We start from the raw sequence: 17,683 nt of genomic DNA, 5'->3' as shown, positions 1-17,683 counted from the left end.
TGGGTGTGTGGCTTAGTGGGGGTTATCTATCACAGCCATATTCTTTGAGTATTTCGTGGGTGATTTTTCCTGTCTTTGTGTTTATGTTCACCAGATATGCTGTATAGGTTTTCACACATTTATTGTTTAGTTTAGTTATTTCATGTCGAGTCATTTATTAAAGAACATGAATAACCACCACGCTGCATTTTGGTCCGCTTCTCCTTCGACAGACGAGAACCGTTACATAAATGGTGTTTTTACAAACATTGGAGTTAAACAAGCTTATATTTTGGGTTCTGATGGAGGACAACAGTTGAACTGAGCTCATGAGAAATTTACAAGTTAGATTCTTCAAGAATGAATCAGTATATCATTCATTTATAAGTCCAAAAATGGATGTAGCAACTAAGGATTCTAGCTTTAAAGACCCAATGCAGGCATGTTTATATCAATAACAAATCATTTCTGGTTAGCAATTAATGAAGTACTTTGCTGTAATGGATTTCCCCCAAAACGGGACTGTTATGGAGTCAGGGGATCCAACCAGGTGGACGAGCTGTTGTTATGGAGTCAGGGGATCCAACCAGGTGGACTAGCTGTTGTTATGGAGTCAGGGGATCCAACCAGGTGGACTAGCTGTTGTTATGGAGTCAGCTAATGGGGAACAAAGTCAAATCAAATGAATAACATATTGGACTGTGTATGTTTGAATACAAAAAGTGTGATTTTACTCTTTGACCTCAGACAGTAAATGCGTTGTTACATTTCTTATGGCTGGGGGCAGTTTTTAGTAGCTTGGATGAATAAGGTGCCCAGAGTAAACTGCCCGCTACTCAGGCCCAGTTGCTAATATATGCATATGATTTGTAGATTTGGATAGAAAACACTCTAAAGTTTCTAAAACGGTTTGAATCATGTCTGTGAGTATAACAGTACTCATATGGCAGGCAAAAACCAGAGAAAAAATCCAACCAGGAAGTGGGAAATCTGAGGTTTGTAGTTTTTCAATTCTTCGCCTATCGAAACAAGGTTCTAAAGACTGTTGACATCTAGTGGAAGCATATATAACCTTGTTTGATGCTTCTACTGTGAAGGGGGGGGTGGGAGCTGATTGAGTAAGGGGTCTGGCAGAGTGCCACATGCTCAGTCTCGCGCGCTCCCGTGAGAGTTAGCTCTGTTCCATTGCATTTCTACAGACAAAGGAATTCTCCGGTTGGAACATTATTGAAGATTTATGATAAAAACATCCTAAACATGGATTCTATACTTTGTTTGACATGTTTCTACAAACTGTAATATGACTTCTCGTCTGAACTTTTGCCTGGACTTGCCTGCGCATCGTGAGTTTGGATTGTGTTCTAAACGTGCAAAAACAAGGAGGTATTTGGACATAAATGATGGACTTTATCGAACAAATCAAACATTTATTGTAGAACTGGGATTCCTGGGAGTGCATTCTGATGAAGATCATCAAAGGTAAGTGAACACTTATAATACTATTCTGACTTCTGTTGACTCCACAACATGGCGGATATCTGTATGGTTGTTTTGGTCTCTAATTTTATTTTATTTTCTTTCACCTTCATTTAACCAGGTAGGCTAGTTGAGAACAAGTTCTCATTTACAACTGCGACCTGGCCAAGATAAAGCATAGCAGTGTGAACAGACAACACAGAGTTACACATGGAGTAAACAATTAACAAGTCAATAACACAGTAGAAAAAAAGGGGAGTCTATATACAATGTGTGCAAAAGGCATGAGGAGGTAGGCAAATAATTACAATATTGCAGATTAACACTGGATTGATAAATGATCATGTACAGGTAGAGATATTGGTGTGCAAAAGAGCAGGAAAGTAAATAAATAAAAACTGTGGGGATGAGGTAGGTGAAAATGGGTGGGCTATTTACCAATAGATTATGTACAGCTGCAGCGATCGGTTAGTTACTCAGATAGCTGATGTTTGAAGTTGGTGAGGGAGATAAAGGTCTCCAACTTCAGCGATTTTTGCAATTCGTTCCAGTCACAGGCAGCAGAGTACTGGAACGAAAGGCGGCCAAATGAGGTGTTGGCTTTAGGGATGATCAGTGAGATACACCTGCTGGAGCGCGTGCTACGGATGGGTGTTGCCATCGTGACCAGTGAACTGAGATAAGGCGGAGCTTTACCTAGCATGGCCTTGTAGACGACCTGGAGCCAGTGGGTCTTGCGACGAATATGTAGCGAGGGCCAGCCTTCTAGAGCATACAAGTCGCAGTGGTGGGTAGTATAAGGTGCTTTGTGCTTTAGTGACAAAACGGATGGCACTGTGATAAACTGCATCCAGTTTGCTGAGAAGAGTGTTGGAAGCAATTTTGTAGATGACATCGCCGAAGTCGAGGATCGGTAGGATAGTCAGTTTTACTAGGGTAAGCTTGGCAGCGTGAGTGAAGGAGGCTTTGTTACGGAATAGAAAGCCGACTCTTGATTTGATTTTCGATTGGAGATGTTTGATATGGGTCTGGAAGGAGAGTTTGCAGTCTAGCCAGACACCTAGGTACTTATAGGTGTCCACATATTCAAGGTCGGAACCATCCAGTGTGGTGATGCTAGTCAGGCATGCGGGTGCAGGCAGCGAACGGTTGAAAAGCATGCATTTGGTTTTACTAGCGTTTAAGAGCAGTTGGAAGCCACGGAAGGAGTGTTGTATGGCATTGAAGCTCGTTTGGAGGTTAGATAGCACAGTGTCCAATGACGGGCCGAAAGTATATAGACTGGTGTCGTCTGCGTAGAGGTGGATCAGGGAATCGCCCGCAGCAAGAGCAACATCATTAATATATACAGAGAAAAGAGTCGGCCCGAGAATTGAACCCTGTGGCACCCCCATAGAGACTGCCAGAGGACCGGACAGCAAGCCCTCCGATTTGACACACTGAACTCTGTCTGCAAAGTAATTGGTGAACCAGGCAACGCAGTCATCCGAAAAACCGAGGCTACTGAGTCTGCCGATAAGAATATGGTGATTGACAGAGTCGAAAGCCTTGGCAAGGTCGATGAAGACGGCTGCACAGTACTGTCTTTTATCGATGGCGGTTATGATGTCGTTTAGTACCTTGAGTGTGGCTGAGGTGCACCCGTGACCGGCTCGGAAACCAGATTGCATAGCGGAGAAGGTACGGTGGGATTCGAGATGGTCAGTGACCTGTTTGTTGACTTGGCTTTCGAAGACCTTAGATAGGCAAGGCAGAATGGATATAGGTCTGTAACAGTTTGGATCCAGGGTGTCTCCCCCTTTGAAGAGGGGGATGACTGCGGCAGCTTTCCAATCCTTGGGAATCTCAGACGATATGAAAGAGAGGTTGAACAGGCTGGTAGTAGGGGTTGCGACAATGGCGGCGGATAGTTTCAGAAATAGAGGGTCCAGATTGTCAAGCCCAGCTGATTTATACGGGTCCAGGTTTTGCAGCTCTTTCAGAACATCTGCTATCTGGATTTTTGTAAAGGAGAACCTGGAGAGGCTTGGGCGAGGAGCTGCGGGGGGGCTGGAGCTGTTGGTTCGAGGTTGGAGTAGCCAGGCGGAAGGCATGGCCAGCCGTTGAGAAATGCTTGTTGAAGTTTTCAATAATCATGGATTTGTCGGTGGTGACCGTGTTCCCTAGCCTCAGTGCAGTGGGCAGCTGGGAGGAGGTGCTCTTGTTCTCCATGGACTTCACAGTGTCCCAGAAATTTTTGGAGTTGGAGCTACAGGATGCAAACTTCTGCCTGAAGAAGCTGGCCTTAGCTTTCCTGACTGACTGCGTGTATTGGTTCCTGACTTCCCTGAACAGTTGCATATCGCGGGGACTGTTCGATGCTATTGCAGTCCGCCACAGGATGTTTTTGTGCTGGTCGAGGGCAGTCAGGTCTGGAGTGAACCAAGGGCTGTATCTGTTCTTAGTTCTGTTCTTAGTTCATACAGGTATTACTGGGAGGTGGAGAGGGATGGTGACGGGGCTTTCATTGGTGTGGCGTACAAAGGAATGAAGAGGAAGGGAGGGGAGAGTGACCGTAGGATTGGACACAATAAGGAGTCCTGGTGTTTAGTCTGCTATGATAGTGGTTATAACTTTTACCATAATGGAGTCATCAGATACAGCCGACCAGATACCTTTCCTGTTTCTAAGAGAGTTGGGGTATATCTGGACTGGCCAGCTGGTACGTTGTCCTTCTATAGTGTGTCCTCCTCTGGTACAGTGACACACTTCTACACAGAACACACCACATTCACTGAACCCCTCTATCCTGGGTTTATAATGTACACCTCCGACTACACCTCATTGACCCTGTGTCCGATAGATGACAAAAACATTCAGAGGTGAGTCATAGCGATGTTTCATCATTTGTTTTCCTCTTGAATCATTTCTACAATTAGATTAGTAGTAGTGGTGTGTTTTAATGTGTTCTGTTGGACCTACAGACAGTTAGATTAGTAGTAGTGGTGTGTTTTAATGTGTTCTGTTGGACCCACAGACAGTTTGATTAGTAGTGGTGTGTTTTAATGGGTTATGTTGGACCTACAGACAGTTAGATTAGTAGTAGTGGTGTGTTGGGTTCTGTTGGACCTAGAGACAGTTAGATTAGTAGTAGTGGTGTGTTTTAATGTGTTCTGTTAGACCTACAGACAGTTCGATTAGTAGTGGTGTGTTTTAATGGGTTATGTTGGACCTACAGACAGTTAGATTAGTAGTAGTGGTGTGTTTTAATGGGTTCTGTTGGACCTACAGACAGTTAGATTAGTAGTAGTGGTGTGTTTTAATGTGTTCTGTTGGACCTTCAGACAGTTATATTAGTCGTAGTGGTGTGTTTAATGTGTTCTGTTGGACCTACAGACAGTTCGACTGTGCCTACCTAGTTAAATGTCACCATCAGTATTGACTTTATGGAAGGTGACATAGTGGGCAATGTCACATTTAGGCAATGCAGCCTACATAGGGAGCTGTCCTGTCACCCTTTATACACCCTTTGTACTGCTTATGAAGACTGTATGTATGCTATATAAAGCCTTTATAAGTTGTATTTAGTTTAATCAGTCTATCCTTCTGCTTTAACAACACCAGAGACCATGGTGGAGAGAGTTGGACCAAGCCTGGACCTGAGAACACCAGAGACCATGGTGGAGAGAGTTGTATCAAGCCTGGACCTGAGAACACCAGAGACCATGGTGGAGAGAGTTGGACCAAGTCTGGACCTGAGAACACCAGAGACCATGGTGGAGAGAGTTGGATCAAGTCTGGACCTGAGAACACCAGAGACCATGGTGGAGAGAGTTGGATCAAGCCTGGACCTGAGGACACCAGAGACCATGGTGGAGAGAGTTGTATCAAGCCTGGACCTGAGAACACCAGAGACCATGGTGGAGAGAGTTGGATCAAGCCTGGACCTGAGAACACCAGAGACCATGGTGGAGAGAGTTGGATCAAGTCTGGACCTGAGAACACCAGAGACCATGGTGGAGAGAGTTGGATCAAGCCTGGACCTGAGAACACCAGAGACCATGGTGGAGAGAGTTGGATCAAGTTTGGACCTGAGAAATGTGAATGTTAACAGATAATTGTTTATGACTCAAAATATTTTTAAATGTTCATTACAGTTGATTCCCAGGCAAGGAACACAATTATGACCTATTTGGTCAAAACAAACTTAAAGGTAGAGTCAGCGATATGACGTAGATGCAGAAAGTAAACGGCATTGTGTGCCGATTTCCGCAACAACTTAGAGGGTTGTAACACGATGCTAAACTTCTTGGCTGACACTCTGTTAGAGGGTGAAGAGAACATCCTAGGATCCAGCAGAAATCAGACCCCAACATCTACAAAACACGGACCAGAACGATGTTGTTTCCTGCTTCCACAAACATTCATTAATATAACACTAATGTCAGATTATGGTATCCTAATGAGTGTACATTCTGAGACTGTTGCTTATTTTTATTCATTTTTATTACAAGTCTATTTAATAATTATGAATTCATTATTACATTGTCAATTTTAACCAACTACTTTTGACTTCAGGGATTCCTCAGAGCTGTAAGACTTGTGACCATGTTGAGGTAAGTCATAATGTCAATTATTACTTTTACATACTTGCAGGAGTCAGGTACAGTCTCAAAGCCAGGTGTGTACTGACCAACCATTCATACTGGGATATAGACAGTCCTGTGTTCTGCTTTAGTAATATAAACACAGTCTCAAAGCCAGTTGTGTACTGACCAACCATTCATACTGGGATATAGACAGTCCTGTGTTCTGCTTTAGTAATATAAACACAGTCTCAAAGCCAGGTGTGTACTGACCAACCATTCATACTGGGATATAGACAGTCCCGTGTCCTGCTTTAGCAATATAAACACAGTCTCAAAGCCAGGTGTGTAGTGACCAACCATTCATACTGGGATATAGACAGTCCTGTGTTCTGCTTTAGTAATATAAGCACAGTCTCAAAGCCAGGAGTGTACTGACCAACCATTCATACTGGGATATAGACAGTCCTGTGTTCTGCTTTAGTAACAGTACTGTGTTCTGCTTGTAGGCATGCAGGATTTTAGCTGTTGTCATATTTTGTCTTTAGACAGTTTAATTGATAAATCAGCTCGGGGATTTGAGCTTGCAACCTTCCGGTTACTAGTCCAGCGCTCTAACCACGAGGCTACCCTGCCGCCCCGGCCCTAATGAGGTGGACTGGGGAATATGTTGGAAGGGGCATCTTTTACACATGTTTGCCTGTTTGGGGTTTTAGACTGGTTTCTGTTCAGCACTTTGGGATACCAGCATTCCATGTAACATTGAATAAATATATTAGGTGAGTTACTTTGGTTTAATTGGCCAGTTTCCCAGACACAGATTAAGTCTAGTACTGGACCTAAAAGATCTTTCTTTCTATTGAAACTTCCACTGATCTGTGTCCAGGAAACAGGCCCCATATGTATTACTGACATGCTTGTCCTTGTTCAGGACTCCACACACTGGCTTCAGATTGAACCCTTGACTTCCACTGTCCAGGGAGTGACAATGTTCAGGTAAAATAACTACTTGTAACATTTCATTCCACCTGCTAGTGTATTTCCCCATTACCTTTGGGAATAGTCTTCTAATCCAACCTCTCCATTTGACCATGGACCCTCTCTACCACATCTTGTTGTTGCCCTCAGGCACAGGACACCCAGAGGGAGTTATGAGTGCACAGTGTCTGGGCTCCGCTGGCTGTGTGAGAGAGATGTCATTCTGAAGTATCACTTCAGGAACTGGGAACCCTACAGTCAACTTCTGAAAGACATGCAGTACACACAAGGTGGTCCATTGCTGGACATCACTATGGAGTTAGGTGAACTGGAGGAAGTTCATCTGCCACACTTTGTCTGTTTAGGTAAAACCATATAGAAATAGTATTCAGAAAGACATTTCCATGTAACTGAGTTTCACTTCCTGAATGAATGAATGAATGAACTATTCTGGGAGTTTGAGTTTACTGTGATCTGGCTCTGCATATTCTTTGTCTTTTAGTTACAATATGTCTTTCTATTATTCATCCATCTCCTTTGTATTGTGTTGTTCAGGGACCAACCCTTCCCTGAGGAATGAGATGAAGATTCTTCATGTAGAGGAACATGGAGTGTCTTTTGAGGAAGTGCATGAGGTCACCAGATTCCATGTTAAGATTCTTCATCCCAAATTCTCACCCATCTCTGTTATACTGAGGTTACTGTCTTGGAACATAGATGTCCACTGTGACGTGATCCTCTATTTGGCAGTAAAAAGGTCAACAGTCATTTCAAGGCTATACCTGCTCCTCAGAAACTCCAGTCAGAAAGAGGTGAGCCACTATCACTGAAGTGACAACAGTATGTTGAAACCTAATGAAGGAAAGCTGATAGTTTGTTGAAAATCTCTTGATTACAAAGACAACATGCAGCTCTGTGAGAATTCTATTTCTGTCTCATTCATTTGAAGAGCCAGTAGACAGCACTCTTCCCTCTGGTCGAGGGAGAACTCAATTCCCCTGGGCAGTGAAGGGGACATTGCCCTGTGTAGGTTGCTGTCTTTCAGATGGGACGTTAAACGGGTGTCCTCTCCATGGTCACTGAAGATCCCATGGCACTTATCGTATGAGTGTTAACCTCGGTGTCCTGACTCTCCATGGTCACTAAAGATCCCATGACACTAATCGTAAGAGTAGAGGTGATAACCCTGGTGTCCTGACTCTCCATGGTCACTGAAGATCCCATGGCACTTATCGTATGAGTGTTAACCTCGGTGTCCTGACTCTCCATGGTCACTAAAGATCCCATGGCACTAATCGTAAGAGTAGGGGTGTTAACCTCGGTGTCCTGACTCTCCATGGTCACTAAAGATCCCATGGCACTTATCGTAAGAGTATGGGTGTTAACCCCGGTGTCCTGACTCTCCATGGTCACTAAAGATCCCATGGCACTAATCGTAAGAGTAGGGTTAACCCCGGGATGTCCTGGCTAAATTCCCATTCTGGCCCTCATACCATCATGGCTACCTAATCATCCCCAGCTTCCAATTGGCTCATTTTCCCCCTCTCCTCTCCCCTGTAACTCTTCTCCAGGTCTTTGATGTAAAAGAGAATCTCTTCTCAGTCAACTTACCTGGTTATCCTTTAAAATAATATCCTGGTACAATAGGGATCGTAAAACAAAAACAAATTTTTTGTTGTTGACAAAAATGGATTGCTCAGTGAGCTGCATGTTGTGTGAATTACGAGACTACATTGTTCTGACTGACTACTACATTGCTCATTTTGTAGGCTGTTCAGGAACGGGAGAAAAACCAGGTGTCCAAAGGATTTTCAGAATTCGTCCTGTCAAGTCCAAACGGGTCCTTAAAGCTGAACAGTTGGTTTGCGTTCAAGAATCCCCGCTCCACTTCCATCAATCCAGAGGTGTAGTTTTATCAGGCTGAGGACATGAATCTGTCATATTGTATATGAATAACTGGAATATCATTCTATTTCCATCTGTTGTCTCAATCGCTGCACCATATGGCCTCCTACAGAAGATTCAGCTGTTACCTGCAGACACCACACCAAGCTGTTGTCAGATGATTATGGGAAACACAGGGGTGGATATTGAGATGGAGTTAATCGGGGATGATGAGAGGACAGTATGGAAATCAGTGGTATCAAAAGGTAAGTAATACTATACATGAACAGTATGTCAATCATCAATGTCCTTTTCTAACAGATGCTATTAAAATGTTTTATGATATTTTCTATTGTTTGTTTTTCAGATGTGTACAGCAACGACTCTCATCCAACATGTAAGTTTGTTTTTGTGGACGAGTTTTATAAACTGGGTTATAGAGCTAACATCTCTTCAAGTTTGGATGAAGGACACTAATGAAGGTCTTCATGAGTCATGTTCAGTGGAGTGATGAAGACCTTCGTGAGTCGTGTTCAGTGGGGTGATGAAGGTCTTCATGAGTCATGTTCGGTGGGGTGATGAAGACCTTCATGAGTCATGTTCAGTGGGGTGATGAAGGTCTTCATGAGTCGTGTTCAGTGGGGTGATGAAGACCTTCATGAGTCATGTTCAGCAGGGTGATGAAGGTGTAATGATATAAATACTGACAAAGGCACTGTATATGAGGACTTGTCTTTGTAGAAAGTTGAATCTGTGCTTGAAAAGCTATACTTGACTGAGGGACCTTCCAGATGTTGTATGTATGGGGGACAGGTCCAATTTGACATTACAGAGTATTTTCAGTAGACTGTGGACAAAACATTACAATGAAATCCATCTTAATCCCACTGTGTAACACAATAGAGAAATCCAAGGGGTGTGAACACTTTTGCAAGGCTCTGTATGTTATGTCGAATAGACAATCGTGTCAGCCAGGGTAGGCGTCAATTCCAAATCAATCAGTCCATTCAGGAAGGAAACTGAAATTCCTATTCAATAACTGGAAAAGGGATTCTACTTTTGACTTTCAGTGACTTCTCAATAAACCGAATAAGAATTTCATTTTTACGTTTTGACTGACTACAATTGGAATTGCCTACAACCTTGGAGCTCTATTCAAGAAATGACTATCAGAGGAATGGTAACTGGAGAGACTGCAAGATGTAGAAACAGCTGCTGTTAACCCTAAAAGCATATTAATTTAATTGACCCCCCCCCCCCCTTCAGCATTAATACTCCTTGGGATTCCTGCTGAGGAGTTTCTTCAGAAACACAGGGCTGAACTCATTCAGGGAGTCAAAAACACAAAGCCAATAGCAGATGTTCTGCGGTCAAAGTACATGATTGGTGATGAAGAGTACTCCAGAATAAAAGCCGAAACAACTGAACAGGAGCGAATGAGAAAACTACTGAACGCAGTCCTCCTAAAGGACCAGAAGTGATGGGAGCTTGTCTCAAAGCTCTCAGTGAACATGAACACCATCTTGTTAAGTTCTTGAGTGAATCGAGGTAAGACCAGTTTCTTTTCTCCCTCCATTGAATATGTGGAATGATTAAATATAGGTCAAATAAAAACATAGCTACCCAGATCAAAGAGAGATTGTTTTTCAGAATGGAACCATGTTTTTGTGTTGCTGCCTGTAATAAATTACTCTTATCATAGGACCATCATCACATCATTATCTCATCATTATCTCATCATTACCTCAGGTGTATCATAGGACCATTATTCCATCATTATCTCATCGTTATCTTAGATGTATCATAGGACCATCATCACATCATTATCTCAGGTGTATCATACGTCCATCATCACATCATTATCTCAGGTATCTAACACCTCCTTCTTCTCCATACTTTCTGATCTCTCTCTTCCCTTCTCCTCCATCCTCTGTCTTGTAGCACCTAATCTGAAGATGCTGAGGCCTGTCTCCTAGTCTTTTGACAAAGACACTTCTTCACCTAATCTGAAGATGCTGAGGCCTGTCTTTTAGTCTGTGGACAAAGACACTTACAAAGACCCCCCCCCCCCCCCTGAAATGGATAAACATTAATGGTAACATATTGGCACTGTACGAAACATATGCACGGTGTCCAATACCACTCAAATATATGCCATTTCATTCAAAGCTTATGGCAAATGTCATAGGGCAAATGCCAAGTGTCATACAGCAAAAATCCAAACGATGGCGAGCGCGCTCCACCATAGATTTTCATATTGCAAATGCACATCAAGTCATGACCCAAGAGTCACATTTTGAAAATTTGAATTTTTTTTCTAAAACTTATCAACCCCCTAAAAAAGAGCTTTCTGGACTGTTTTTCGAATATCTTTAGATTTTGTTTTGTCAATTATACATGTATAAGAACAGTATGAACATACTCTTGTCATATTTCATTGTCATAATTAAAAGTATATATTTTTTTACTTGTCCATTTTTTTTATTTTTTTTTACCTTTATTTTACTAGGAAAGTAAGTTAAGAACAAATTCTTATTTTCAATGTCGGCCTAGGAACAGTGGGTTAATTGCCTGTTCAAGGGCAGAACGACAGATTTGTACCTTGTCAGCTCAGGGGTTTGAACTTGCAGCCTTCCGGTTACTAGTCCAACACTAGGCTACCCTGCCGCTCCATAAGGCATATGTTTTGTCCATTTGCAATATGATTTCATAGGAAGTCAAAAGTCGAAGTCAAAAGTCAGTGAACCATTGCCAAATGCCATAAGAAATGTCCAAATGCAATATGAAATTATTGAAAGTGCCAAATCAAGATGTTATGTCCATCTGCCATGTACGATCATAGGAAGTTGGTTTCCAAACGCAAAAGTCAGTGAATCATGTCCAAATGGCATTTATACTGCCCAGATGATATATAGCACTATGTTAAGCCATGAATCAACCTGGATTGTCTATTTGTCATGTATGATCAGGGAGAAGTGGGACTCTGTTGTTTTTTAAACTATTTTTTTTGATAGGGATAGTGGTTCCTCTCCATCGCTCGTTGGTGTTTATTTCAGAATGTCAATTTGGTGATGGTCTATCACTGTTTAAACATATTGCAAATGGACAAAGGTCAGCCAGAAAGTCACCGTCCATCAGTCAATTAGATATCATTCTGAAACCAAACTGATACAAACTGACACTACACCCACTTTTTCCAACTCATTTAGAAACCAACTATCACATATTTTAGAGCATGCCCATAATACACAGCTCCTTCTGTTTAAAGCATAATAAAAACATAAAATACGTAGTTACGTTCCAGCTGCGGGGCCAGTTCCGACAGCATGTGTAGGCCTAGCTGAATCCCAAGTTTCGGCTCGATAGGTTATTTGGAGCCCGAGCAGCGATCTTAATTGGTGCTGAAAATCCATATTTTCCGGCTGTTACTACGGGGTCCTTGAATGAGCTATCGGAAAGAAACGTTGGGGTCCGTCTCTATGGGCTGAGGTGGTTTCAATGCACCAAGTCTTGCGACTCTGGGACTTTTCTAAATGTCGTCATTTTCGTAATGATCAAAATGAATTGAAGTTATTCCAAATGTACGAGGCTGTTTCTCAGTCTGAGAACCTTCCAGAGCCACATAACGCACAGTGAGTTATCATATTGAGCTCCTGAACAGGTTTCTAAAGTTCCAGAGCTCTAGGTCTGACGGTTCTTTGATAGTTCGAATGAAGGTGACTATTGCAGGCTCTGTATGTCTCTAAACCCCACACTGTGTCACTATGTCCTAGCTGTGTGTGAGCTTTTCTTGGAAATCTGATGGGAGAAATGACTGATTTCCAGTTCATGAGGGTTACCTAGTCACACATTGGAAGTTTTGAAATGATCTGACCTTTTTAGCCCTTCAAAACAGCCCCTATGACCACAATTTAAGGCACTACTGGTTGGCACAGGAAGCTAAAAGTAAACACATATCCTCGTTGGGGTAGGCTTTTACAGAATCCTTAAAGTCAGAGTTTAAAGTTGTTAAGTTGTTAAGTTTTGACTGATCTACACAGGGTTGAATGCAGTGATTTTCACAAATGCAGATTATGTACATCAAAACAACTTTTGGGTTAATTTAACCTCTTCTGGTTGCTCCAGGAAGCATATAATCGACACAGGTAGACCTCGTAGTGGCCTGATGGATTGTTATCGAAGACAGGTTCATAAGACATTCATAACCCACATAGGTTTCAGGTTGAATTTAGGGGTGTGGGCAATGTATTTGTATGGGGAAAGAAGTCAATGCAAACTGTTTGATGTAAACACCTTCTTTTCACTGTTAAGGGTTAATGCCAAATTGTCAACATTAGGCTTGCACAGATCGAGAGGACCTCAGGAACGTTCACTCTGACATTTCAAAAACTGCAAAGATATTGTCTGTGAGTGCAACAGAACTGATGTTACAGGCGAAACCCAGATACAAATCCAATCAGGAAGTGCCTCATTTTTTGAAACCGCCTCATTCCAATGACTCCTTATATTGCTGTGAATGAGCTACGAATGAGCTTACGTTGTCTATGTATTCCCCTAGGTGTCTACAGTATTGTGACGTCTTTTTACGCATTTATGTTGAAGAATAGCCGTAAGGGACCACATTTAGCAAGTGGTCACATGATGTCTCCCGCAGAAAATCTTGCGTAAAGTACACAAGTAGCCATTTTTCCAATCGCTTCTTATGAGAAACCAATTGTCCCGACGGATGTATTGTGAAAAACACCTTGAGGATTGATTCTAAACAACATTTGCCATGTTTCTGTCGATATTACGGAGCTAATTTGGAAACAAAGTTTGGCGTTGTAGTGACTGCATTTTCCAGTCGATTTCTCAGCCAAACGAGAAGAACAAACGGAGCAATTTCGCCTACAAAAATAATATTTTTGAAAAAAAGAAACATTTGCTATCTAACTGGGAGTCTCCTGAGTAAAAACATCCAAAGTTCTTCAAAGGTCAATGATTTAATTTGATTGCTTTTCTTATTTTCGTGAAAATGTTGCCTGCTGGTAGCAGAGCGTAGCCATAGCATTATGCCATGATAAACTTACACAAATGCTTGTCTAGCGTTGTCTGTAAAGCATAGTTTGAAAATCTGAGATGACAGTGCGATTAACAAAAGGTTAAGCTGTGTCTCAATATATTTCATTTGTGATTTTCATGAATAGGAAGATTTTCTAGGAAGATTTATGTCCGCTGCGTTATGCTAATTAGTTTGAGGCTATTGTTACGCTCCCGCATGCGGGTTTGAGAGTCATGAGAAGTTAACGGATTCGTGTAAACATGCCGCAACCGGATCTGTAACCAAGCCTATGCTCACCAAGTTTCATCTTCAAAGTCTTTTCCGTTTTTGGAGAAATGGCCATGAAGTGATTGGTGATGTTTTGTACATTTGCAATATGATTACATTTGCCATCTGGTGGTATTTACCGGGACAGCAGAAAAATAACCAAAATTTGAAAATTGTATAAAACGGAAACTGAATGTCCGAGAGACATCGTTCGATGACTTCTCGGGAAGATCTGGCCCCGGTGCACGGCCCGCCACCGTCTGCAAATTTTAGAAACATTCGTGGACGTCTAGTAAGGGACCGTACATTTGCAATATGGAGTTTCTCATCAATCATACAGAAAATGCCAGAAAGTGCCCTTCATGTGCTGTTTTATAAACCACTGTTTGTGTTTTATTCATGTGCTGTTTTATAAACCAATGTGTGTGTTCGTCAAGTGGTTGACTGTACAAATCCTCACTATCAGTAGCTATAATATGGCAGTAAGCCCAGATGATGTTTTGAGAACGAGATATCTCAGTTTCAAGGTCTCAGCTTAGAGAGAAGAAGACTGGTGAGGTGTTGGTCTGTCAAATGTTATGAACCAGTATTGGTCGGTCACATGAATTGAACAAAACAGTAATGATTCATTAATTATGCTAAATCATGCAAATATAACTTGTATGTGTATCACCATATATAAACTGTTGGTTCTGACCAGGGAGAGCTCCTGATTGACATGTGCCCTATGGTACATTGAGTTGGGCCTGACCAGGGAGAGCTCCTGATTGACATGGAATGATCTCTTGTCCTATACAGATGGTGAAGCTGATAGTCAGGCTAGTCAAAGATACACACCACCATGTTGACATCTTGACCAAAGACCTTCCTTAGATTCTTTATGGGACTACAACTCACTCTGTCTGAAGGAAGTGAGGAAATGGAGTCAGTGAAGGTGATAGCTGAGAGGACAGAGAAGGCACGTGACATCATCGACAGTACCTGCGCCGACAGAGATGGCCGCCTCGCTTTGCATTCCTAGGAAACTATGCAGTTTTTTGGTTTTTAACCTGTTAAATCTATGGGGGCGCTATTTCATTTTTGGATAAAAAGACGTGCCCGTTTTAAGCACAATATTTTGTCACAAAAAGATGCTCGACTATGCATATAATTGATAGCTTTGGAAAGAAAACACTCTGAGATTTCCAGAACTGCAAAGATATTGTCTGTGAGTGCCCCAGAACAGGAGCTACAGGCAGAACCAAGATGAAACTGCAACCAGGAAATGAGCTGGATTTTTGAGGCTCTGTTTTTCATTGTCTCCTTATATGGCTGTGAATGCGACAGGAATGAGCCTGCCCTATCTATCGTTTCCCCAAGGTGTCTGCAGCATTGTGACGTATTTGTAGGCATATCATTGGAAGATTGACCATAAGAGACTACTTTTGCCAGGTGTCCGCCCGGTGTCCTCCGTCGAAATTGTTGCGTCATTTTCAGCTGCTGGTATTTTTCCATGGGATTCTGAGACGAAAGCAGGCTTCCACGAAGGCATATCAATGAAGAGATATGTGAAAAAACACCTTGAGGATTGATTCTAAACAACGTTTGCCATGTTTCGGTTGATATTATGGAGTTAATTTGGAAAAAGTTTGACGTTTTGGTGACTGAATTTTCGGTTCGTTTCGGTAGCCAAATGTGATGTACAAAACGGAGCGATTTCTCCTACACAAAGATTCTTTCAGGAAAAACTGAACATTTGCTATGTAACTGAGAGTCTCCTCATTGAAAACATCCGAAGTTCTTCAAAGGTAAATGATTTTATTTATTTGGTTTTCTGGTTTTTGTGAAAATGTTGCGGGCTAAATGCTACGCTAAATGCTAAGCTAGCTAGCAATACTCTTACACAAATGCTTGATTTGCTATGGTTCAAAAGCATATTTTGAAAATCTGAGATGACAGTGTTGTTAAGAAAAGGCTAAGCTTGAGAGCAGGCATATTAGTTTAATTTCATTTGCGATTTTCAGAAATCGTTAACGTTGCGTTATGGTAATGAGCCTGAGGCTGTATTCACGATCCCGGATACGGGATGGGTAGTATCAAGAAGTTTAACGTCTTATTTCTTACATTGGTACCCCAGGTCATCTTAGGTTTCATTACATACAGTCGAGAAGAACTACTGAACATAAGAGCAGCGTCAACTCACCATTTTCCTTTCGGAAAAGCTGACCACGACTCCATTTTGTTGATCCCTGCCTACAGACAGAAACTAAAACAAGAAGCTCCCGCGCTGAGGTCTGTTCAACGCTGGTCCGACCAATCTGATTCCACACTCCAAGACTGCTTCCATTACGTGGACTGGGATATGCTTCGTATTGCGTCAGACAACAACATTGACGAATACGCTGATTCGGTGTGCGAGTTCATTAGAACGTGCGTTGAAGATGTCGTTCCCATAGCAACGATTAAAACATTCCCAAAAAAGAAACCGTGGATTGATGGCAGCATTCGCGTGAAACTGAAAGCACAAAACACTGCTTTTAATCAGGGCATGGTGACTGGAAACATGACCGAATACAAACAGTGCAGCTATTCCCTCCGCAAGGCTATCAAACAAGCTAAGCGTCAGTATAGAGACAAAGTAGAATCTCAATTCAACGGCTCAGACACAAGAGGTATGTGGCAGGGTCTCCAGTCAATCACGGATTACAAAAAGAAAACCAGCCCCGTCACAGACCAGGATGTCTTGCTCCCAGGCAGACTAAATAACTTTTTTGCCCGCTTTGAGGACAATACAGTGCCACTGACACGGCCCGCAACTAAAACAGGCGGACTCTCCTTCACTGCAGCCGACGTGAGGAAAACATTTAAACGTGTCAACCCTCGCAAGGCTGCAGGCCCAGATGGCATCCCCAGCCGCGCCCTCAGAGCATGCGCAGACCAGCTGGCTGGTGTGTTTACGGACATATTCAATCAATCACAATCCCAGTCTGTTGTTCCCACATGCTTCAAGAGGGCCACCATTGTTCCTGTTCCCAAGAAAGCTAAGGTAACTAAACGACTACCGCCCCGGAACTCACTTCCGTCATCATGAAGTGCTTTGAGAGACTAGTCCAGGACCATATCACCTCCACCCTACCTGACACCCTAGACCAACTCCAATTTGCTTACCGCCCAAATAGGTCCACAGACGATGCAATCTCAACCACACTGCACACTGCCCTAACCCATCTGGACAAGAGGAATGCTGTTCATCGACTACAGATCGGCATTTAACACCACAGTGCCCTCCAAGCTCGTCATCAAGCTCGAGACCCTGGGTCTCAACCCCGCCCTGTGCAACTGGGTACTGGACTTCCTGACGAGCCGCCCCCAGGTGGTGAGGGTAGGCAACAACATCTCCACCCCGCTGATCCTCAACACTGGGGCCCCACAAGGGTGCGTTCTGAGCCCTCTCCTGTACTCCCTGTTCACCCACGACTGCGTGGCCACGCACGCCTCCAACTCAATCATCAAG

General features: G+C 42.7%; 2 protein-coding genes across 3 annotated transcripts in view; both read left to right on the top strand.

The window, feature by feature from the left end:
* The window catches only part of LOC135536317 (NACHT, LRR and PYD domains-containing protein 1 homolog), a 29,825-nt gene extending 18,473 nt beyond the window's left edge, over positions 1-11,352 (top strand). For both annotated transcript variants that reach the window (XM_064962675.1, XM_064962673.1), the window contains one exon: positions 10,632-11,352. In XM_064962675.1, the coding sequence (XP_064818747.1) occupies positions 10,632-10,689 (58 nt within the window). In that variant the 3' untranslated portion in view covers positions 10,690-11,352. The remainder of the gene's footprint in view (positions 1-10,631) is intronic.
* On the top strand, positions 3,945-11,352 carry LOC135536318 (NACHT, LRR and PYD domains-containing protein 1 homolog). Its single transcript, XM_064962677.1, has 11 exons — positions 3,945-4,316; positions 5,059-5,534; positions 6,013-6,050; positions 6,952-7,016; positions 7,149-7,363; positions 7,554-7,810; positions 8,768-8,902; positions 9,016-9,148; positions 9,250-9,279; positions 10,149-10,430; positions 10,824-11,352. The coding sequence occupies exons 1-10, from the start codon at positions 3,982-3,984 to the stop codon at positions 10,361-10,363; spliced, it is 1,899 nt and encodes a 632-aa protein (XP_064818749.1). The 5' UTR covers positions 3,945-3,981; the 3' UTR covers positions 10,364-10,430; positions 10,824-11,352.
* Positions 11,353-17,683: the final 6,331 nt, after the last annotated feature.

Source organism: Oncorhynchus masou, unplaced genomic scaffold, assembly GCF_036934945.1.
Source record: "Oncorhynchus masou masou isolate Uvic2021 unplaced genomic scaffold, UVic_Omas_1.1 unplaced_scaffold_594, whole genome shotgun sequence".
Classification (NCBI taxonomy): domain Eukaryota; kingdom Metazoa; phylum Chordata; class Actinopteri; order Salmoniformes; family Salmonidae; genus Oncorhynchus; species Oncorhynchus masou.
Note: the sequence above shows the minus strand (reverse complement) of the source record. Positions and strands in the feature narration are given on the sequence as shown.